The 25,128-nt window shown below is 38.3% G+C and overlaps 1 protein-coding gene across 2 annotated transcripts in view; it reads right to left on the reverse strand.

Annotated features, from left to right (window-relative positions):
* arr (low-density lipoprotein receptor-related protein 6) overlaps window positions 1–25,128 on the reverse strand; it is a 172,474-nt gene that overhangs the window by 41,993 nt on the left and 105,353 nt on the right. For both annotated transcript variants that reach the window (XM_053790208.2, XM_053790209.2), the window contains 5 exons: window positions 20,939–21,127; window positions 18,470–18,577; window positions 12,128–12,314; window positions 3,592–3,723; window positions 404–596 (listed from right to left, as the gene is read on the reverse strand). In XM_053790208.2, the coding sequence (XP_053646183.1) occupies window positions 404–596; window positions 3,592–3,723; window positions 12,128–12,314; window positions 18,470–18,577; window positions 20,939–21,127 (809 nt within the window). The remainder of the gene's footprint in view (window positions 1–403; window positions 597–3,591; window positions 3,724–12,127; window positions 12,315–18,469; window positions 18,578–20,938; window positions 21,128–25,128) is intronic.

Raw genomic sequence — 25,128 nt, forward strand, 5'->3', positions numbered from 1 at the left:
TTAATCAGGTCCCTGAATCTCTTGAAAAATATTACCTTGCTCATACTCAAAAACCACTTCTTTCCACTGGCTTTCAACTAAAACACTTACACATGCTTGTCAGATAATCAAGCCCCTATCACTCAAAACTTCCTTTAACCTCTTCTTCCAGCTCTTCCTAAGAATAACCCCTACCTTTTCTTTCATTCAATCCAAGAAGGGTTGGAGGGAGAGAGTTAAGGAAACTAACTTTAGGGAATACCTGCTTGATACTCAAGCCTCTATCACTTCACACCACCTTCAATCATTCCCTCCTACCCTTCCTGGGATGGACCCTACCCCCCTCCCCCCAAAACAGCAGATGCGATTAAACAATTACCTACAATCTTAATAACACCATTCAATCTTTGGATACTAAACTTACCTTTACATGTCTTCCCATCCTTGTCCAGCTTGTAGTGTGTTGGGCAAGAACAGGTAAAATTTTGGGCACCATTAGTGGATGGAACCGCTAGGCACAAGTGCGAACAGCCACCGTTATCTATTGAACACGGATTCTTTCCTGACTGACGAGATGAATGGAATACCAGAATATCCATTATGAAGTCCAGCTGACCCTTAGAGAAGACAAGAAAATTTTCAGGTAACAAATATATAAATAATATACAAAAGTTTTATATTCATTAGTCCGCCCAGGGAGGTACTACCGTCCTGCCAAGTGAGCGTAAAACGAAAGCCTGTAATCGTTTTACATGATGGTACAATTGCTGGTGTCCTTTTTTCTATCTCATAAACATGCAAGATTTCAGGTACATCTTGCTACTTCTACTTACACTTAGGTCACACTACACATACAAGCATATATATTCATACCCCTCTGGGTTTTCTTCTATTTTCTTTCTAGCTCTCATTCTTGTTTATTTCCTCTTATCTCCATGGGAAAGTGGAACAGAATTCTTCCTCCGTAAGCCATGCGTGTTGTAAGAGGCGACTAAAATGCTGGGAGCAAGGGACTAGTAATCCCTTCTCCCATATAAATTACTGAATTTAAATAGAGAAACTTTCGTTTTTCTTTTTAGGCCACCCTGCCTTGGTGGGATACGGCCGGTTTGTTGGAAAAAAAATATTTATTAGTGATTTTATTACTGGCTATTTCTTCTTCAACTAGCTTTGGGTCCCCTGTTATGCTATATCAACATTAACAGAGCTAGAGGAACATTATTAATCAAGAAGCTCTGTAATCACATGTATAACAAAGCTAACACCTTCAAAACCATTGAGCATTTATGTATAGTAACTGATCACAACAGCACCAATTTTCAATGTCTTTATCCCGTAAACGGTCCAAACGTATATATACGTTCACTACCCCAGTGCCCCAAATATTTTGAAAAATAAAAAAATAGTTTTTTTTTTATTGAAAAAAAAAGAGCACATTTTTCTAAGTGTTATAGGATAAAAAAAATTTGCTAGGGCCAGTACTTACCGAGATATGAGGCAGAGAAGTTGGCACTGGATGCTCACGTGACAGCAACATGGAGTCCTGCCGCTTGCAGAAGTGTTGCCGATATACCTTTTTTTCTATTTTTCATATTACAGTAGGGCCCCGCTTTACGGCGTTTTGCTAATACGGTGATGTCAAATTATGACCAAAATTTGCTATACCCCAAGCGGTCTTTCAAATACGGCACGCCCCACCCCGCCCGGTTTGTTTACATTCTCCATGACCACATATGTTATGTCAGGAAACTTTCCAAAATTTCAAGTGTTTTGCAGTTACTACATATTTCATACGTACTCTGATAATTATACAATGGAAATCAAATTAATCTGTGCAAGACACCCAAAAGTATGAAAAAAATTTTTTTACCACATAAAATATTAATATGTACCTGCAGGTACACATTAAAATCACTAAGTCTCTCTCTACTCATGACGCCAATACTACGTAATAATAATCACTCTTGGGCACATTAACCCTTTGAGGGTTTCAGCCGTACTAGTACGGCTTACGACCCAGGGTTTTTGACAAACTAGTACGCCTAAATTCTAGTGCCCTCAAATCTAGTGGGAGAAAGCTGGTAGGCATACATATGAAAGAATGGGTCTATGTGGTCAGTGTGCACAGTATAAAAAAAATCCTGCAGCACACAGTGCATAATGAGAAAAAAAAAACTTTGACCGTGTTTTTGGAGTAAAATAGCGACTTTGCACTGTATTTTCGTATGGTATTTATTGTTGTACTCTAGTTTTCTTGGTCTCATTTTATAGAATGGAAGACATATTACAGAAATTGACATGATTTTGACTGGTTTTACAATGAAAAGTGCCTTGAAATTGAGCTCAAAGTAGCAGAAATGTTCGATTTTTACCAAAGTTCAAAAGTAAACAAATCATGCCAAGCGTCCAATACACGTCAACTGGTGAGTCTAATATTCTTTCACAAGTGCGTTGATATTATTTATACCATTTCTACACTAATGCAGCAGTCTGCATAACAGTAAATCTTCTATTTTTTGTAAGAATAAAAATTGAAAGTGGAAAGCCAAAGAAATATAAGAGGGGCCTGGGGATGTGACTAACGAACAGAGGAAATGTTATTTTAGTGCCAGGAATGTCTTTCTTGTTTATTCTGGACCCTATTTGAAAATTGGCATCTTTTGAAATTTGTGTGAAATTGGCATCTTTTGAAATTTGTGTGAAATTGGCAAAATTGCTAAATTCTGACCACTGTATTGGATAGTTGAAATCAGTAAATAGGTGGTTTCTTGTACTCATTCAATAGAAAAAAACGGAGTTCTAGAGAAACAGTTATGATTTTTGTCGACTAGTACACTGGAATTGGCCAAAAATAGGGCTCAAATTGGGCAAAATCGCCAATGAGTAAACATCGTCGAGACCGCTAACTTTGAGAGAGCATAATTCCGTAAGTTTTCCATCAAATTTCATACTTTTGGTGTCATTATGATCGGGAAAATATTCTCTATCTTTTCACAACAAAAAATAATTTTTTTTTTAAATTTGGCTGACCCTGAGAACAAGTCTCGGAGAGGGCCTCTCGACCCTCAAAGGGTTAAATGTCTTATTTTACATTAATATAGGCATTTTCATTAATCCATCTATGATATTTTCCTCAAAATTATATATGAAACCCGTTACATAGCATATAAACAAAGAATAATCTTAAAAACAAAATCTGAAAAAAAAAAAAAAAAAAAACTCGGAAATGGTAGGATGTTAAATACCATAAATTTTGGTCATCTTGTCTTGGAACTAATAAGCAACTTGGGATGTCTTGTTAACTGGTAAGCTGGTTTCAAAAACTTGTTTTATGTAGAAAAGCTCTATAATAATTTCATAGACAGTAAACCTTCAATATCACGGACCCAAATATAACACGCTTAAAATTATAGGCAAAATCCACAGAGTAAAGTTAACTTCTTTATTTTCAAGGTTTGTTGCAGTATATTTGTCGTGTACACAGTAATATATATGTATAGAGTACTTCTATGCATTTTATTGTTATTTTTAACATTATTCTTATATAACGGGCACTCGCAATCCCAGTATTAGTCCATTATTTCGAGGATTTACTGCATAACAACAGCATACCTGTATTCTTGTTTGGTTTTCTCCCTTGCTCTTGTTTGCACGCTCAATAGTACCAGTCTTCCAATCTGCCCAGTAAACATAATCTTCATACAATGTTAAACCATATGGCTGAGGCAAATCTCTAACAATGACCTGAAAATATGGGAAGAATTTATGTTAATTACATGAATATTAATGGTAAAATCTGTATTCTCAAACACATGTACAATATATATATACAATATTCAACATAGGTAGTAGGTTAGTAGACAGCGACCACCCAAGGAGGTACTACCGTCCTGCCAAGTGAGTGTAAAGTGGGAGCCTGTAATTGTTTTACATGATGGTAGGATTGCTGGTGTCTTTTGTCTGTCTCATAAACATGCAAGATTGCAGGTATGTCTTGCTACTTCTACTTACACTTAGGTCACAGTACACATACACGTACATGTTTATTTATATACACTCGTCTGAGTTTTCTTTGATTTTATCTTAATAGTTCTTGTTCTTATTACTTTTCCTTTTATATCCATGGGGAAGTGGAATAAGAATCTTTCCTCCGTAAGCCACGCGTGTTGTTGAACTCAACTAAAATGCCAGGAACAATGGGCTAGTATCCCCTTTTCCTGTATAGCCTACTAAAAAGAAAAGGAAGAAAATAGTCAGAGTGGGATGTTTGAATGTGTGTGGATGTTGTGCGAATGATAAGAAAGAGATAATTGTGGATGTTATGAATGAGAAGAAGCTGGATGTCCTGGCTTTAAGTGAAACAAAGCTGAAGGGGGTGGGAGAGTTTCAGTGGGGAGAAATAAATGGGATTAGGTCAGGGGTTTCAAAGAGAGTTAGAGCTAAAGAAGGAGTAGCAATAATGTTAAAGGATAAGCTATGGCAGAAAAAGAAGGACTATAAATGTATTAATTCAACGATTATGTGGAGTAAAATAAAGGTTGTATGTGAAAAGTGGGTTATAGTAAGCATATATGCATCTGGAGAAAAGAGAAGTGTGAGAGGAGAGAGAGAGATTTTGGGAAATGTTGAGTGAATGCATGAGGAGTTTTGAACCAAGTGTGAGAGTAATGGTGGTTGGGGATTTCAATGCTAAAGTGGGTAAAAATTTTGTGGAGAGAGTAGTATGTAAATCTGGGGTGCCAGGGGTAAATGAAAATGGGGAGCCTTTAATTGAGCTATGTGTAGAAAGAGGTTTGGTAATAAGTAATACATATTTTATGAAAAAGAGGATAAATAAATATACAAGGTACGATATAGCACGTAATGAAAGTAGTTTGTTAGATTATGTACTGGTGGATAAAAGGTTGTTGGGAAGGCTCCAGGATGTACATGTTTATAGAGGGGCAACTGATATATCTGATCATTATTTAGTTGTAGCTACAGTTAGAGTAAGAGGTAGATGGGACAATAAGAAAATATCAACAACAAGTAAGAGGTGAAAGTGTATAAACTAAGGGAGGAGGAAGTTTGGGTGAGATATAAGCAACTATTGGCAGAAAGGTGGGCTAGTGCAAGTATGAGTAGTGGGGGGTTGAAAAGGGTTGGAATAGTTTTAAAAATGCAGTATTAGAAAGTGGGGCAGAAGTTTGTGGTTATAGGAGGGTGGGTGCAGGAGGAAAGAGGAGTGATTGGTTGAATGATGAAAGTGTGTGATAAAAGAGAAAAAGGTAGCTTATGAGAGGTTTTTACAAGCAGAAGTGTTATAAGAAGAGCAGAGTATATGGAGAGTAAAAGAAAGGTGAAAAGGTGAAGGGAGTGGTGAGAGTGCAAAAGGACAGCAGATGATAGAGTGGGAAAGGCACTGTCAAGAAATTTTGATGAAAATAAGAAAAAATTTTGGAGTGGGTTAAACAAGTTAAGGAAGCCTAGGGAATGAATGGATTTGTCAGCTAAAAGCAGAATAGGGGAGTTAGTAGATGGGGAGATGGAGGTACTGGTTAGATGGCGAGAATATTTTGAGGAACTTTTAAATGTTGACGAAGAAAGGGAGGCAGTATTTTCATGCACTGGCCAGGGAGGTACACTATCATTTAGGAGTGAAGAAGAGCGAGATGTGAGTGTAGGGGAGGTGAGCGAGGCATTACGTAGAATGAAAGGTGGTAAAGCAGCTGGAACTAACGGGATCATGACAAATGTTAAAAGCCCGGGGTCAAGGGGAACGGGGGGTTGTGGATGCAGATTGCGGATGAGCAAGGAGGTTTTAGAGTGGGTAGGGGATGTGTAGATCAAGTGTTTACATTGAAGCATGCATGTGAACAGTATTTAGATAAAGGTAGGAAGTTTTTATTGCATTTATGGATTTAGAAAAGTCATATGATAGGGTGGATAGGGGAGCAATGTGACAGATGTTGCAAGTTTACAAGTTTTAGAATAATTACAGAGTCTTATTCATAAGTCTAGTTGTAGATTCAATATATATCTTATATTATTTTACTCAGAAAATCTAGTTTGTAAAATTACTCTCATCCTATGATTACAGGCATAGATCCTGATGTAAACTTTTTACTAAATGAATTACACGAATCAAACAGTAACTGTAATTACTATACAGCAGACCAAGCAAAGACATTACTCAGTGCAAACAATAACATAACCATCTTTAACTACAATGTCAGATCCTTGAGCAAACATTATGATGACCTCACAGCATTATTCAATTCCCTTCATTCCAATATATCAATCATCACACTCAAAGAAACCTGGCTTAAGCCTGATATTACAGATGTCTATACCATTCCTGGCTACATGGCCATACACAACTGTAGAACAGACCAGCAAGGGGGAGGAACAGCTATTTTTTTTTTTTTCAACAAGTCGGCCGTCTCCCACCGAGGCAGCTATATACTACTCAAATCAACTCGAATGTATCAATAAATCTTGCACAAGGGACGAACATGGAGAATATATCATAGCCAAATTTAAATCAAAAGACCTGCAAAAACCCCTGACAGTTATAAACATCTACAAAGTACCACAGTCAAACATTTACCACTTTAGTGAAAAACTAGGAAACATGATTACTGATACACACATGAATAAAGACCACCTACTACGAACAGATTTCAACATAAGCATACTACACGACCCAGACCCACAAGTAACCGAATTCACAAACACAATGAGTAACTGCCTGTTGCTACCAGCAATATCTAAACCTACAAGAATCACCGAGACAAGCATCTCCTTAATAGACCACATCTGGACAAACACCATATCCCCTTTAAAATCAGGCATAATCACAGACAACACTACAGACCACTACCCAACCTTTCTCATAACTAATCTGGGCAAACTGCCACAAGACATTACTAAAGTAACCTTCAGACTACATAATGAGACAGCAGTTAACAACTTCATAGCAGCTATGAATAACATCGATTGGCAAAATGAGATCGAAACTTATACAGATATGAATGAATGTATAAATAATTTTCTAAAAAAAAACCCAAAGCCTCTATAACAAACACTGCCCCCAAAAAACTACCATATCACAGCAAAGATCCCTGGCTAACACCAAGCATCCTCAAATCCATTAACACAAAGCACAAATATAAAAAACAGTATAGAATGGGTCAAATAACTAGAGAACAGTCTAAACGTTACTCGTCAGCACTTACCATCCTGATAAGATGATCTAAAAAATTGTATTATGAAAATAGATTACATAACATCAAAGGTGATATAAAAAAAACCTGGAAAACTCTATCTGAAATTCTTGGAACTAAAAAGTTATCCAAAAACAAAACAAGCAAACTAACAAAATCAGATGAATCCCTACTCACACCTACTGAAACAGCGAACAGACTCGATGTTTTCTTCTCCACCATAGGAAAAAATCTAGCGAACAAAATACCAAGCGCAAACACCCGTCCATCAGACTACCTCATAGGTACCTACCCAAATACGCTATTCCTAGCTCCAACCAACCCCATAGAAGTTACGCTCATCATAAACACCCTTAAAAACAAGGCAGGAGACATAAACAACTTGCCTGCTTTTATGTACAAAAAAGCTTCTCAAGTATTGTCACCAATTATTGCAATGCTCTTTAACAAATCCATTGAATCATCTACCTTCCCAACAATCCACAAAATAGCGAGGGTCACTCCGATCCACAAAGGAGGTGACCAAGCTGACTTGAATAACTATAGACCAATATCTAACTTACCACTGCTCTCTAAAATCTTTGAAAAATTAATTCATAGACGGATCTATTCCTACCTCGTCTCACACAACATATTAAACCCTTGTCAGTTTGGATTCAGGAATAATAAAAGCACAAATGATGCTATCATACACATGATAGAACTAATATATACCGCAATCGAAAAGAAAGAAGTCCCGCTGGGCATTTTCATTGATTTATGTAAAGCTTTTGATACAGTCGACTATGAACTGCTGTACTCCAAATTAACGCACTATGGTATCAGAGGTCACTCCCTCCACTACCTAAAATCATACTTTAGTAACAAAACTTAATATGTGTATGCAAATGATGCAAACTCTTCCACCCAAATAATCACAGTAGGAGTCCTACAAGGAAGTGTCCTTGGACCACTCCTCTCTCATCTACATCAATGATCTACTGAATGCATCACAACTACTCAAACCCATATTATTTGCAGATGACACTACATATGTCTTTTCCCACCCAAACACAGTCAATACCGAATTGCAGAAAATATCTGCCTGGATGATGACTAACAAACTTACCCTGAATACTGATAAAACCTATTTCATTCAGTTTGGAAACAAAGCTGCAAATGATCCAATTAACATAACGCTAAACGGATCATCAGTCACAAGACTCACAGAGGGAAAATTCCTAGGTATCCACCTTGACAGTAGCCTTAAGTTCTGGACACACATACAACAAATCACCAAGAAAATCTCCAAGACTGTAGGCATACTATCAAAGATAAGGTACAACGTTCCACAATCAACTCTCCTGGCACTGTACCATTCACTCACATACCCTTATCTTACATATGGAATTTGTGCATGGGGATCAACAACATCCAATCACCTAAAACCCCTAATAACCCAGCAAAAGGCAGCAGTAAGAATGATAAATTCCCACTCCTGCCAGCATACTCCACCAATTTTCAGAAGTCTGAATCTGCTCACCATTAAGAACATCCATACTTATTCATGTGCCTACTACATACACAGAACAATACATGCAAATTTAAACCCTACACTCAAACTTCTCCTCTCCAACCTAAACAGGACACATGACCACAACACAAGACACAGATCTCTTTTTGATGTACCTTGTGTCCATATCACACTGTGTAAAAACTCTATGCACATAAAGGGCTCTAAAATATGGAATTCATTACCAGAAGATATTAAAGTAACCCAGTCTGAAAATCAATTTAGGACTCTTCTCAAAAGCCACTTAATCACCCTAGACTAAACGCTAATACTCAGTACACACATACTCACTCATGTTCTCCCACATCATAACTCCAACAATCACTTTGAACCTTTTATCCATTGTTGACAGGAATATAATTGAATTATTGTTTTCACAAAAAGCATTTTTGAATAGATGATTTTATCTTTTGTCTTATACAAATTTTGATTCACTTATAATTAATAATCAACTGTTCAACTATAAAATAATTACTATCCTACTGTGCAACTATGATATAATCCTTAGTGTTAAGTAGTCTGTAAGCCAATAATGTTGAGTCGGCCCATAATGCCTAGGCATAATAGAGGCTCTCTTTGCATTGCAACCCATTATTGTAAATACAAAATCTCAATGTACTGTTTGCAAAGACATAAAATAAATAAATAAATAAATAAATAAATAAATAGGTGGTAAGTTACAAAATGCTGTAAAGAGTTTTTATGAGGACAGTGAGCCTCAGGTTAGGGTGTGTAGAAGAGAGGGAGACTACTTTCCGGTAAAAGTAGGTCTTACACATGAATGTGTAATGTCACCATAGCTTTTTTTTTTTTTTTTTTTTTTTTACAACAAGTCGGCCGTCTCCCACCGAGGCAGGGTGACCCAAAAAAGAAAGAAAATCCCCAAAAAGAAAATACCATAGCTATTTAATATATTTATAGATGGGGTTGTAAAAGAATTAAATGCTAGGGTGTTCGGGAGAGGGGTGGGATTAAATTATGGGGAATTAAATACATGTACAAAATGGGAATTGACACAGTTACTTTTTGCTGATGATACTGTGCTTATGAGCGATTCTAAAGAGAAATTGCAAAGGTTAGTGGACGAGTTTCGGAGTGTGTGTAAAAGTAGAAAGTTGAAAGTGGACATAGAAAAGAGTAAGGTGATGAGGGTATCAAATGATTTAGATAAAGAAAAATTGGATATCAAATTGGGGAGGAGGAGTATGGAAGAAGTAAATGTTTTCAGATACAGTGGACCCCCGCATAACGATGGCATCGCATAGCGATTTTTCCGCATAACGATTACTTTTATCGCAAAATTTTTGCCGCGCATACCGATTAAAAACCCGCATACCGATTTTCGTCCGAGACGCGTCCAATGTGCCCTCAGCCAGCCTCACATGTGCCGCTCCGTCCCATTGTTTACCAGCCAGCCTCCGCGGTAACATCCAAGCATACACTCGGAATATTTCGTATTATTACAGTATTTTCGGTGCTGTTTCTGGAAAATAAGTGACCATGGGCCCCAAGAAAGCTTCTAGTGCCAACCCTGTGGTAAAAAGGGTGAGAATTAGTATGGAAATTAAGAAAGATTTTGAAGGGTTTGGGGCTAACCCTGAGAAGCCTATGCCAGTTGTGGAATCCATTGTGCCTACTTCAAAGATTAAGGAAATGTGTGCAGAGTGGGTTGAACTGCAAACCTTTATAGATGAAAATCACCCTGACACAGCTGTTGCAAGCCGTGCTTGTGACTATTTCAATGACAATGTTATGGCCCATTTTAGGAAAGTCTTGAAGGAACGGGAGGTACAGAGCTCTATGGACAGATTTGTTGTGCGACAGAGGTCCAGTGACTCTCAAGCTGGTCCTAGTGGCATTAAAAGAAGAAGGGAAGTAACCCCAGAAAAGGACTTGCTACCTCAAGTCCTAATGGAAGGGGATTCCCCTTCTAAACAGTAAGAAGATAATGCTCTCCCCTCCTCCCATCCCATCAATCATCACCAGATCTTCAATAAAAGTAAGTGTCATGTAATTGTGCATGCCTTTTTCAGTTTGTGTGTATTAAAATTAACATTTCATGTGGTAAAAAAAAATTTTTTTCATACTTTTGGGCGTCTTGCACGGATTAATTTTATTTCCATTATTTCTTATGGGGAAAATTCATTCGCATAACGATTATTTCGCATAACGATGAGCCCTCTTGCACGGATTAAAATCGTTAACCGGGGGTCCACTGTATTTGGGAGTTGACGTGTCGGCGGATGGATTTATGAAGGATGAGGTTAATCATAGAATTGATGAGGGAAAAAAGGCGAGTGGTGCGTTGAGGTATATTTGGAGACAAAAAACGCTATCTATGGAGGCAAAGAAGGGAATGTATGAAAGTATAGTAGTACCAACACTCTTATATGGGTGTGAAGCTTGGGTTGTAAATGCTGCAGTGAGGAGGAGGTTGGAGGCAGTGGAGATGTCCTGTCTAAGGGCAATGTGTGGTGTAAATATTATGGAGAAAATTCGGAGTGTGGAAATTAGGAGAAGGTGTGGAGTTAATAAAGTATTAGTCAGAGGGCTGAAGATGGGTTGTTGAGGTGGTTTGGTCATTTAGAAAGAATGGATCAAAGCAGTATGACATGGAGAGCATATAAATCTGTAGGGGAAGGAAGGCAGGGTAGAAGTCGTCCTCGAAAAGGTTGGAAGGAAGGGGTAAAGGAGGTTTTGTGGGCAAGGGGCTTGGACTTCCAGCAAGCGTGCGTGAGCGTGTTCGATAGGAGTGAATGAAGACGAATGGTATTTGGAACCTGACAAGCTGTTGGGGTGTGAGCAGGGTAATATTTAGTGAAGGGATTCAGGGAAACCGGTTATTTTCATGATATTGGCAGTTTGGAGGGATATGTTGTGTATCTTTATATGTGTATGCTTCTAAACTGTTGTATTCTGAGCACCTCTGCAAAAACAGTGATAATGTGCGAGTGTGGTGAAAGTGTTGAATGATGATGAAAGTATTTTCTTTTTGGGGATTTTCTTTCTTTTTTGGGTCACCCTGCCTCGGTGGGAGACGGCCAACTTGTTGAAAAAAAAAAAAAAAAAAAAAAAAAAACCTGCACTTTAAAGGAGGGGTTTGGGGTATTGGCAGTTTGGAGGGATATGTTGTGTATCTCTTTAGATATATGCTTCTAAACTGTTGTAGTCTGGGCACCTCTACAAAAACAGTGATTATGTATGAGTGAGGTGAATGTGCTGAATGATGATGAAAGTATTTTCTTTTTGGGGATTTACTTTTTTTTTTGGGTCACCCTGCCTCGGTGGGAGACGGCCGACTTGTTAAACAAAAAAAAAAAAAAATATTCAATAATCAAAAACACTGCTAATTTCATGCAAGTTCTAAATTATTAAAAAATAAAAAGCTTACCTCTCTGTTATGACCATTTAAATCACTACTCTCTATAAGAAAATTGTCAATGTCTGTCCAATACAGACGACTATCTTTGAAATCGATAGTAAGGCCATTTGCCCGACCCATTTTGGTAACAATAGGAGATGGTTGTGAAGCATCTAGATGGGCACGAGATATGCTTGGCTCATCTCCCCATTCTGACCTACGGAGAAAATAGAAAAATATTTTTGTAATTATAAATTAACCCTTTCACTATCATGCAGATCTTTGTTACTGAGTGCCATAATTATGCTGCAAGCAATAAATTTTGACCTAGACATGAAAATGGTCTGTGTGGTGGGTGTGCACAGTATAAAAACACACCTACCCCACAGTGCATGATTGGAACAACTAACCCCTGACCTAGTATTTGGTTTAAAATAGCAACTTTAGGGTATGCTCTAAGGTGGCTTTCATGATTTCACTGGATGTTTCTGGATACCAATTGATAGAATGAAAGAAATACTAGTAAAATAGAGACAATTTTCAACAATTTCAGACCAGAAGTGGCTTGAAATAGGCCTCAAAAAGTTTCTGAAATATTCAAGTTTTGGTATTTTCCTTAGCAAGGCTAGTCAGCATCTCCCAATCAATTTTATGGGTTTTACTAGGTCTGTGTCAATTACTTTGATGTCCTGAATCACTATCAATTATTCTTATATTTTATTAGCCGAGAAATAGGGCAAACATCAATTTTTTTGTGTGACAATGAATTCAAACTGCAGGACAAGTGTTACAGAGGAGAGGCTCAGGGATGCAATTAATAAACAGAGGAAGGAAAGCTTTCTTTTGTACCTGCAATGCCTACAGCGTTTATTTTGAACTGTTTTTCAAACTGAAAAGTGATGAATTTTGAGTAAAATTGGAATTACAGACTTCTGCACACTTTATAGGTCAGTTCTGAGGGTTAAATAGGCAAAAGGCACACCACTGAAATATCCAGGAAGTCAGTCAGTTTGAGCAATGGAATTGTCCTACAACAGGCCTCAAAGTGGGTGAAATCACTGGTGTGTACACTGTGCCCAGACTGCCAAATTTGATTCTCAATTTTAGGATGTAATTTTTTGTTTGAACTTTGACAGTGAAAGGGTTAAATGGTGGATTATATACCTCTTAAAATGTATTTGTGAGAAGGAATAAGAGGCAAAGTCACCTTGAGATATATTATGAAGAGAATCCAAATAATTTAAGTTCAGTAGACTATCGTTTAACACGGTAGTTACATTCCTGAAAACGCCGTGTTAGGCAAACTGAAGAACTTAAGGAAAAATAGGTTTGCGTTCCTGGGAGCCCCCAAAAAGCCAAAACTTTTTTTTAGACCTCCAGATCTTACAAAAATAAAAGGAATATGTAATTGTAGTTCACTGTCATGATGTATTATGTTGTTTTTACTGCTTAAGACTACAAATGCAACAGAAATAATGGTATGTCTTCCCTTAAATTGTGAGTGCTGGTGTTTGTCGATGATTGTGAAAAAGTGAAAAAGTCTAGCTTTAAGTCATTCAATAAGTCAGTCAAGTCAGTAAGTTATTCAGTCAAATCAGTAAGTCATTCAGTAAGCCAAGTCATTCATTCAGTAAGTCAGTCAAGTCATTCAGTAAGTCATTCAGCAAGTAATTCAAGCCATTCAGTCAGTCAAGTCAGTCAGTCAGTCAGTCAAGTCAGTTAAGTCAGTCAGTCATCACACAAACTCATATTTACCTCATTCTTTTTGTGTACAAAATGACGCTTCATTCCGGCTACAGGCTATCTCATCTAATATCTCTATATTTTCTTTCTTAATTCTAAGACTTAAATGCTTAAACCTTTTCTTGCTACTTTCAGCAATACTTGTATGCCTATTGGGTGCCATGATTGCTTGGCAGATTTAAGATATGGCAATTAATACGTAACTAAACAAACACAGCGAGCTACTGGCACAAGTTTGTCCAACACACGTATGAACCGAGCTGAAGTTTGGGAGGATGGTGGGGGTGGCTGATGCTGGCAGGGGATAGCAGTAGCCCATCCCACCCCACGGGCAACCGTGCACTCAAAATGTTTTACCTCCTGCAACATTGTTAAATTAATTTTACGCGTTAAAAATATGCTGCAATTCTTCAATCGTGCTATGACCATAATGTGCAAGACAAAAACCGTGTTAAACGACGGTCTACTGTACTAATATATGTACAGTGGACCCTCGTTTTTCGTAATTAATTCATTCCAGAGAGTGTGACTATTATCGAAATTGACGATTTGCGAGTCCATTTTCCCCATAAGAAATAACGTAAATCCAATTAATTCATTCCAGACACCCAAAAATATCAGTAAAAAAAATTTTTTTACCTTAAAGATAGATTTACATGCATAAAAGAATGAACATTCAACATGACAGTTACCTTTAACCCTTTGACTGTCGCGGCCGTATATATACGTCTTACGAGGTACCATGTTTGACGTATATATACTCATAAATTCTAGCGGCTTCAAATCAAGCAGGAGAAAGCTGGTAGGCCCACATGTGAGAGAATGGGTCTGTGTGGTCAGTGTGCACCATATAAAAAAAAATCCTGGAGCACGCAGTGCATAATGAGAAAAAAAAACTCAGACCGTATTTTTTTTTAATTAAAATGCCGACTTTGTGGTCTATTTTCGTATAGTATTTATGGTTGTATTCTCGTTTTCTTGGTCTCATTTGATAGAATGGAAAACATATTATAGAAATAGAGGTGATTTTGATTGATTTTACTATAAAAAGAACCTAGAAATGGAGCTCAAAGTAGGGGAAATGTTTGATTTTTGCCAATGTTCAAAAGTAAACAAATGATGCCATTGTCCAATAAATGTCCAACTAGCCATTCTAATATGCAGTCATGAATGGGTTGATGTTATTTATACAATTATTACAGTATTGCAGTAGTCTGCATAATAGTAAATCTTCTATTTTTGTTTGAATAAAAATTCAAAATAGAAAGCAGAGGGGCCTGGAGACATGACTGATGAGCAAAGAAAATGTTATTTTAGAGCCAGGAATGTCTGCATTGTTCATTCTGGACCTTATTTTGAAATTGTCATATTTTTTAGTTTACGTGAAATTGGCCAAATTGCAAATTTCTGACCACATTATTAGGTAGTTGAAATCGGTAATGGGCAGTTTCTTGTACTCAATCGATAGAAAAAATGGAGTTCTAAAGAAAAAGCTATGAGTTTGGGCGACTGGAACAATGGAATTGGCCGAAAATAGGGCTCAAAGTGGGCAAAATCGCTGATTTGTAAATAGCGCCGAGGTCGCTAACTTCGCGAGAGCATAATTCCGTCAGTTTTCCATCAAATTTCGTTTTTTTGGTGTCATTACAATCGGGAAAAGATTCTATCATTTCATAAGAAATTTTTTTTTTTTAAATTTTGCGACACCAGGAGACACCTCAGGATTGGGGGTTGCGACAGTCAAAGGGTTAATGAAGGCAGTTATTGATGAATGGAAGACAAGGAGGAGGAGAGAGAGAGAAGAGAGGTTATTGTTTGGAAGGGGAATCCCCCTCCTAAGGACTCTAGGTCACTTCAGGGGTCACTTCCCTAGCTTAAATATAGATTTACATGCAGAAAAGAATGCCAAATAAATGTAAAGCACTAATAAAATGTATAAATGAACATTTAACATCACACTTACCTTTACTGAAGATTCTTGTTGGTGTATGGCAGACGGGCAGAGGGAGGGGAGGCGAGTTTATTGTTGGAGAATATGAACCCTACCAGGGGCGGGATTTGAACCCGCGGTCAGAGTGTCTCAAAACTCCAGACCATGGTATGGTTTGTTTGCAATCGTGTCATTACGATTTCATGAGTCTTGGAGAATATGACATTAATATCAACTCTATGGCTTATTTATCTATCACAATTCAACTAATCTGACATAATAAACAATATTAAAAACACAGAAACATGGAATATACTCTAGAATGAATAAAATAAGTCATTATGAATGTCACAAGAGGTGTTCTGTTTTTGTTGTTGGGTGTATAAGGGCTACTTTGAGCATGAGCCGTCCATAATGGTGGTGAAGCAGCAGCTGAGGTGGCGGTGTTTTCTGTAGCCCTATATAACTCCAACAACACTGGAGGAGTTAGCAGAATCACTGAAGAAGGCACCCTCTACCACCATCACAACCACTACCACCCTCTACCACTACCACCCTCTATCACTATCACAACTGTTACCACCCTCTACCATTATCACAATTGCTACCACTCTACCACCACCACTTTCATATTTTTCTACACACTTTTTCTTAAATTGTCTGTGTTTCTCGCATTCTTTACCAAAGGGCTGCCACTAGAAGCTTTCTTTGGAGACATGGTGACTTATTTAGCAGTTGCAAGCACTAAAACGAATAGAATATTATGAAATGTATCGTATGAACCCGTGGGATCATCCTCACTCACTGATAAACAACGGCACACTGGCTGGGAATGGAGTGTGAGGCGGCTTGGGGCTGTGCGTATGCATCCCAGACAAACGGCTATCTGCGAGTCAAACGACGATTTGCGAGTCAATGTTTTAATGAAAAAAAAAGTTACGATTTCTGAAAATTACAACTTTCAAGTATTACAAAAAACGAGGGTCCACTACATATATAAACTTTCAGAAACACGTCAGAACTACAAGGTTTAACCCTTTGAGGGTCCGTGCCATATATCTACGGCTATACGTTGTGGGTCCAAACCGTAGATCTACGCCATAAGCTCAGCTCACTCTGATAAGCTGTGGGCAGTAAATTTGGGCCTAGATATGAGAGAATACATCTATGTGGTATGTGTGCACCACATAAAACAAATCCTGCAGCACACAGTGCATAATGAGAAAAAAAACGAGACCGTAATTTTCAATTAAAACAGCAACTTTGCAGTGTTTTTTCATATGTTTTTTATAGTTGAATTTACGATTTCTTGGTCTCATTTGATAGAACTGGAAGATATATTACAGAAACAGAGATGATTTTGATTGGTTTAGTAATGGAAATGGGTTGAAACCAAGCTCAAAATAGCAGAAATGTTAAATTTTTGCCGATGTTCAAGAGTAAACAAATGATCCCACACGTCTAATACACGCCAGCTGGTGGGTCTAATATACATTCACAAATGTGCTGATATTATTTATACAATTATTACAGTATTGCATAAAAGTAAATCTTCTATTTTTTTAGTTTGAATAAAAATTCATTATGTGAATAAAAAATCAAAATGGAATTCATTTGTAAAGCCTGAAAACATAACTAATGAATAGAGGAAATGTTAGTTTAGTTCCAGGAATGCCTGCATTGTTTATTCTGGACCCTATTTTGAAATTAGAATATTTTGAACTTTGCATTAAATTGGCCAAATTACCAATCAGTTTATTTTGTAGTTGAAACAGTTGACTTGGCGATTTCTTGTGCTCAATTGATAGAAAAGAAGTAATACTAGTGAAGTAGCTAAGAATTTGGTTGACTGGAGTAATATAATTGGCCTAAAATGGGAGTCAAAGTCGGCAAAATCGCCGTTGCGTAAATATCGCTGACACATCAAAATTCGCAAGAGCATAATTTCGTCAATTTTTCATCAAATTTCATACTTTTTGTTTTATTACCTTCAGAAAAAGATTCTCTACCATTTCATAAGAAAAAATAACAAAATTATTTTTTGGAAACTCTTGGACACTGGTGCATCCTTTGAAATTTGGCCTTTGGACCCTGAAAGGGTTAAATCTAAAATATCTAAACACGAATGAGCTCTCATTTTTTTTAACACAATGGCCATCTTCCACCGAGGCAGGGTGACAAAAAAAAAACACTTTCACCTTCATTCACACAATCACTGTCTTTGCAGAGGCATGCAGGTACGACAGTTCAGATGTCACTCCAAACAGCAAATATCCCCAACCCTTTCTTTAAAGTGCAGGAAGTGTACTTCCCACCTCCAGGACTCGAGTCCTGCTAACCGGTTTCCCTGAATCCCTTCACAAAATATTACCCTGCTCACACTCCTACAGCTCGTCAGGTCCCAAAAACCATTTGTCTCCATTAACTCCTATCTAACACACTCACATACCTGCTGCATGTGAGAGTATTACTGCAAAACAATTGGTAAATATTCTTTGTTGAAAAAAAAAATGAATTAAATAATGAATATCATGGGTTGAGAATGCCTGTCTCATTGTAACATCAGTGAACACAGGAAAATAGGTTGGGAGAACCGAGTAATCAACTTCAAAGTTTCAGGAATGCATTAACACCAGTGGGGGACCCACTGTACCTGGAAAAAGCACTCCTGATTCAAACAAACCCAAAATATTTGTTACCAGTACATGAATCCCTGACCCGGATCAAGCGCCAGGGACTTTGGACTGGCAATGTTCTGCCACAGGAGAACCCTTCTTGATGTTCCATTCAATCTTGCAACTTCAATTCTGTAATTACAAATAAATATCAACACTGGGGGAATGCATAATTCAATGGTGACCCTACAAAAATGAAAATAAAATTGATTGACTTTTCTGTATATTAAATGAAATTTAGAGAAAAAGTTAGTTCCTGATAGCATCTCAGAGAGTATGGTTACAGTATAAGGTAACCACAATTTGTTTACAGAAACCAATATTGGCTTTTTCTTAATATTGGGTTATACACAAATAACCCACACAAAGGAAAAAGAAACTTATAACAGTATTTCAGTACAACCTGGACAATTAACTAGCGAGTTACTAGTTAATGGCCCAAGTCAGGCTGAAACATCATCATAAGTTCCTTTCTCTCTCTCATGTGTGGGCTATTTGTGTATTGTTCCAGTCACAATATTGTGCCTTTTTTTTTTTTCAACATATTGGCTGCTTCCCACCGACGCAGGGTGAAAAAAAAAAAAAAAAAAAAAAAAAAACTACAAAGGTAAGAAAAAGCTTTCATCATGACTCAACACTTTCACCATCACTCATACATTATCACTGTCTTTGCAGAGGCGCTCAGATATGAAAGTTTAGACGTACCTCCAAACTGCCAATATCCTAAACCCCTCCTTTAAAGTGCAGGAATTGTACTTCCCATTTCCAGTACATGTACTCAAGTCTGGCTAACCAGTTTCCCTGAATCCCTTCACAAAATATTACCCTGCTCACACTCCAACAGCTCGTCAGGTCCCAAAAACCATTCATTTCCATTCGTTCCCATCTAACATGCTTACACACGCTTGCCGGAAGTCCAAGCCCCACGCCCACAAAACCTCCTTTACCCCCCTCCCCCCAACATATTTGGGGATGACCCCTACCCCGCCTTCCTTCCCCAAGAGATTTATATGCTCTTCAAGTCATTCTACTTTGTTCCATTCTCTCTAAATGACCAAACCACCTCAACAACCCCTCTTCAGCCTTCTGACTAATACTTTTAGTAACCCCACACTTCCTCCTATTTCCACACTACGAATTCTCTGCATAATATTTACACCACACACTACCCTTAGACACGACATCTGCACTGCCCCCGGTCACCTCCTCACTGCAGCATTTTCAACCCAAGCTTCACACCCATATAAATGTGTTGGTACCACTATACTCTTGTACATTCCCTTCTTTGCCTCCATGGATAATGTTCTTTCTCTCCACAGATACCTTAATGCACTATTCACTTTTTTTCCCTTCATCAATTCTATGGTTTACCTCATCTTTCATAAACCAATCTGCTGACAAGTCAACTCCCAAATATCACTTCCTACTTACTCCCTCCCTCCAATGGAACATCCTGTTGTTCTTTCTCTAAATCATTTGATACCCTCATCACCTTACTCTTATCTATATTAATTTTCAACTTTCTACCTTTACACACCCTCCCAAACTCATCAACTAACCATTGCAACTTTTCTTTAGAATCCTCCAAAAGCACATTATCATCAGGAAAAAGTAACTATCAATTCCCAATTTGTATTTGATTCCTCATAACTTAATCCCACCCCTCTCCCAAACACCCTAGCATTTACTTCTTTTTACAACCCCATTTATAAATATATTAAACAACCATGGTGACATTACACATCCCTGTCTAAGACCTCCTTTTACTGGGAAGTAATCTCCCTCTCTCCTACACACCCTAACCTGAGCCTGACTATCCTCATAAAAGCTCTTTACAGCATTTAGTAACTTACTACCTATTCCATACACTTGCAACATCTGCCACATTGCTCCCCTAACCACTATCATATGCCTTTTCTAAATCCTTAAGTGCAATGAAAACTTCCCTACCTTTATCTAAATACTGTTCACATATATGCTTCAATGTAAACACTTGATCTACACATCCCCTACCCATTTTAAAGCCTCCTTGCTCATCTGCATCTGTGCCTTTCAATTCTTTATAAATATTGGCTTAACTGACAATTTTTTGCAAACGATAACACGAGAGATTTGTTTTTGCTCATGTCTGCTATGAGGGAGAGAGAGTAATATTCTAAGGACTGGATCTTCCTTGCTGTAAATTTGTAGGTAACTGAATGAGAGAGAAAACACTAGTAGCTACAGTAAACACTAGTAATACCATAGTACCCACTTCCAACATCCTTCACACTTCAGGGGAATAATAAGAGTTTCACACACTTTAAAGCAGATTACCATTTGTTAAATACTTATGTGGTTGCAGTGAAAATAACTAGAAAAATTACCACTTCAATAACCTCAAATAAATTTTCAGGCACTTATTTAGGATAATGTATACAACCACTGCTAATTAATCCAGTACCTACTAAAACAATACATATTTAAATTTTAAACATTACTTGAGAAGTTTACCTGTTGTTCCCCATGTCTGCCCAGTAAATGTTTCGAGCCAACCAGTCTACAGCCATGCCCTCGGGATATGCAAGTCCAAACTCTATTACAGGCTCCATCTGGGACCCGTTCATAAAGGCACGAGAGATGGACTTAACACTGATATCTGTCCAATACAGGCGGTTATCAACACTGTCAAAATCAATGGACCTGAAATAAAAAAGTTAAATTTTTTTTTTTTATTATCACACTGGCCGATTCCCACCAAGGCAGGGTGGCCCGAAAAAGAAAAACTTTCACCATCATTCACTCCATCACTGTCTTGCCAGAAGGGTGCTTTACACTACAGTTTTTAAACTGCAACATTAACACCCCTCCTTCAGAGTGCAGGCACTGTACTTCCCATCTCCAGGACTCAAGTCCGGCCTGCCGGTTTCCCTGAACCCCTTCATAAATGTTACTTTGCTCACACTCCAACAGCACGTCAAGTATTAAAAACCATTTGTCTCCATTCACTCCTATCAAACACGCTCACGCATGCCTGCTGGAAGTCCAAGCCCCTCACACACAAAACCTCCTTTAACCCCTCCCTCCAACCTTTCCTAGGCCGACCCCTACCCCGCCTTCCTTCCACTACAGACTGATACACTCTTGAAGTTATTCTGTTTCGCTCCATTCTCTCCACATGTCCGAACCACCTCAACAACCCTTCCTCAGCCCTATGGACAACAGTTTTGGTAATCCCGCACCTCCTCCTAACTTCCAAACTACGAATTCTCTGCATTATATTCACACCACACATTGCTCTCAGACATGACATCCCCACTGCCTCCAGCCTTCTCCTCGCTGCAACATTCATCACCCATGCTTCACACCCATATAAGAGCGTTGGTAAAACTATACTCTCATACATTCCCCTCTTTGCCTCCAAGGACAAAGTTCTTTGTCTCCACAGACTCCTAAGTGCACCACTCACCCTTTTCCCCTCATCAATTCTATGATTCATCTCATCTTTCATAGACCCATCCGCTGACACGTCCACTCCCAAATACTGTATCTGAATACATTCACCTCCTCCATACTCTCTCCCTCCAATCTGATATCCAATCTTTCATCACCTAATCTTTTTATTATCCTCATAACCTTACTCTTTCCTGTATTCACTTTCAATTTTCTTCTTTTGCACACCCTACCAAATTCATCCACCAATCTCTGCAACTTCTCTTCAGAATCTCCCAAGAGCACAGTGTCATCAGCAAAGAGCAACTGTGACAACTCCCACTTTATGTGTGATTCTTTATCTTTTAACTCCACGCCTCTTGCCAAGACCCTCGCATTTACTTCTCTTACAACCCCATCTATAAATATATTAAACAACCACGGTGACATCACACATCCTTGTCTAAGGCCTACTTTTACTGGGAAATAATTTCCCTCTTTCCTACATACTCTAACTTGAGCCTCACTATCCTCGTAAAAAAAAAATTAAAAAAAAAAAAATTAAAAAAGTTAAAATTTTCATAAAAACTAGTAGAAAGCTTTGGTCGTAGAAATGTAGTTTTATTTACAAGAACTGTACTGATGGATTTTCTGCAGATTAGTTCATAATCTGGTCACGCACACAAAACAGAATAGCCCAACCACAACTATTTTCAAACCACCTTATTTATCTAATCCTCAAGGATGGCACACTTAAATTACCCTCACTTATGCATTTGTTTTATTATTTTTTAACACAATGGGGTGCTGCTCTGTAATCTTTCGACTAATGCCCACAGGATGGACAGTGGGTGCATAATAAGGATATCAAAATAACTTAAACACAATATTCAATGTTTCCAAGGACTATCATGTCCAGATGGAAAGAGAAGTACATCCTAGTACAATAGTCAGAAAACAGATGAAACACATTTTTACATGCACAGTTTACTTATGAAAAATCGTTATTAAGGAGATATACACAAATAATCCTCACATCGGAGAGAGATGCTTATGATGACATTTTGGCATGACTCGTAAATGGTTCAAGTCAGACTGAAACGTCGTCTCCTATTTGCGGGTTATTTGTACAGTGTTCCAGTTATGGTATTGTGCCTTTTTGTTCTTGGTAAGGAAATGCATGGTTGGAAATAGTAACTCCTTAAGAAACAGATGGTGACTTTACACTAGGTAGCACCATATTTGCTGTGGTTTGCTAGACTTTTATTTTTTGTGCTACACCTTCATACCTTTATATCACCCATTCAATTTTTTTTTCTAACATGCTGGCCATCTCCCACTAAGGCACAGTGACCCAAAAAAGAAACACTGTCACCATCATTCACACTTTTAATTTCCTATAGAGTGCTTGCACTATAGTTGCCACCTCCAGGACTCAAGTCTGGCTAAGCAGCTTCCCTGAAATCTTTCACAAAATAATACCCTGCTCACACTCCAACAGCTAGTCAAAACCCAAAAACCATTTGTCCCCACTCAAACTTATCTAAAACACTCACACGTCTGCTGTATGTCCAGGCTACTTGCACACAAAACCTCCTTACCCCCTCCTTTCATCCTTTCCTAGGATGACCCCTACCCCACCTTCCCTCCACTACAGATTCAAAATATTCTTTTCACTTCTCTGTCTTCCTTACATCACATTTCTAGTAAAGCTCTTTATTCTCAAGCTACTTGCCTCAACCTTTCACCTCTCTAATGGCAGACCTCATTTACTCTACACATGCTTGCTTTCATGACCAAGCAGTAATACATGAAATTCTATTTAAAACATTTATTTATGTAAGAACTGTTGACTTACACATTTCAATTTAACATTGTATACACATCCCCTACCCTTCCTAAACTCCATGTTTCTCTGCAATCCTACTCTTGTTCTTAATTCTTCCAATAAGGACTACTATACACTTTACCTGATATTCTCAACCCTTTATTTGTAACACAATGGCTGTCTCCCATGAAAGTAGGGTGCCCAGAAAAAGAAGAAACACTGTCATCATTATTCACTCTATCACTGTCTTGCCAGAAGCACACTACCACCACCATTCAGATGCACCTCCAATATGCAAATATCCCCAACCCACCTTAAGAGTTCAGGCACTGTACTTCCCACCTCCAGGACTCAAGTCCAGCTAACCGGTTTCCCTGAATCCCTTCACACGTGTTACCTTGCTCACTCTCCAACAGATCATCAAGTTCCAAAATCCATTTGCCTCCACTCACACCTATCTAACATGCTCACACATGCCTGCTGGATATCCAAGCCCCACTCACACAAAACCTCCTTAATCCCCTCCCTTCAACCTTTCCTAGGGAGACCCCTATCTCCACTACTGATTTATACACTCTGAGTCATCCATTTTGCTCCATCCTCTCTCAATGTCCAAACTACTTCAACAATCCCTCCTCAGCCCTTTGGATGATACTTTTTATTAACTGCATCTCCTCCTAATCCCCAGGCTATGAATTCTCTACATAAAATTTACACCACACACTGCCCTTAGACACATCTCCACTGCCTCAAGCTTCCTCCTCATTGCAATATTCACAATCTATGTTTCACACTCATGTAAGAGTGTTGGTACCACAATACCCTCATACATCACCCTTTTCACCTCCATGGATAATGTTGTCTCCACAGATGCCTCAATGCACCACCCACCTTTTTTCCTCTCATCAATTTTATGATTCACCTTATCTTTCATTGACCCATCCACTGACAAGTCCACTCCCAAATATCTGAATCATTTACTTCCTTCATATTCCCTCCTTTCAGACTTATTCCCTTATAATTTTTACATTTTTTATCCCCCTTTACCCTTATACAAAGGAACCTATCATGCTCCCTGCCAATTGCTAAATATTTTTCCCCCTCCCTTCCATGAATATAATGAACAAATGCTCCTACCTCTCCAAAACTGTGTCCCACATGCTCTTAACACTTCTGTGTCGATCCAATGTATCCCAGCTGCTTTTCATTCCATTCACTGCCTCACAAATCATCCCCCCCATACTCACATCTGGCTCTTCCTCACTCCTAAAAGATGTTATACCTCCCTGCCCAATACATGAAATCACTACCTGCCTTTCTTCACTTAATCAAACCATACCATGGGCGGGAATAGAACCCAAGATCAGAGAGTCTCACAACTCCAGACCGTCGCGTTAGCCACTGGACCAGCTAGCCACAGTAAGATTCGTCCAACTAGGTATAT

This window comes from Cherax quadricarinatus, chromosome 58, assembly GCF_038502225.1.
Source record: "Cherax quadricarinatus isolate ZL_2023a chromosome 58, ASM3850222v1, whole genome shotgun sequence".
Classification (NCBI taxonomy): domain Eukaryota; kingdom Metazoa; phylum Arthropoda; class Malacostraca; order Decapoda; family Parastacidae; genus Cherax; species Cherax quadricarinatus.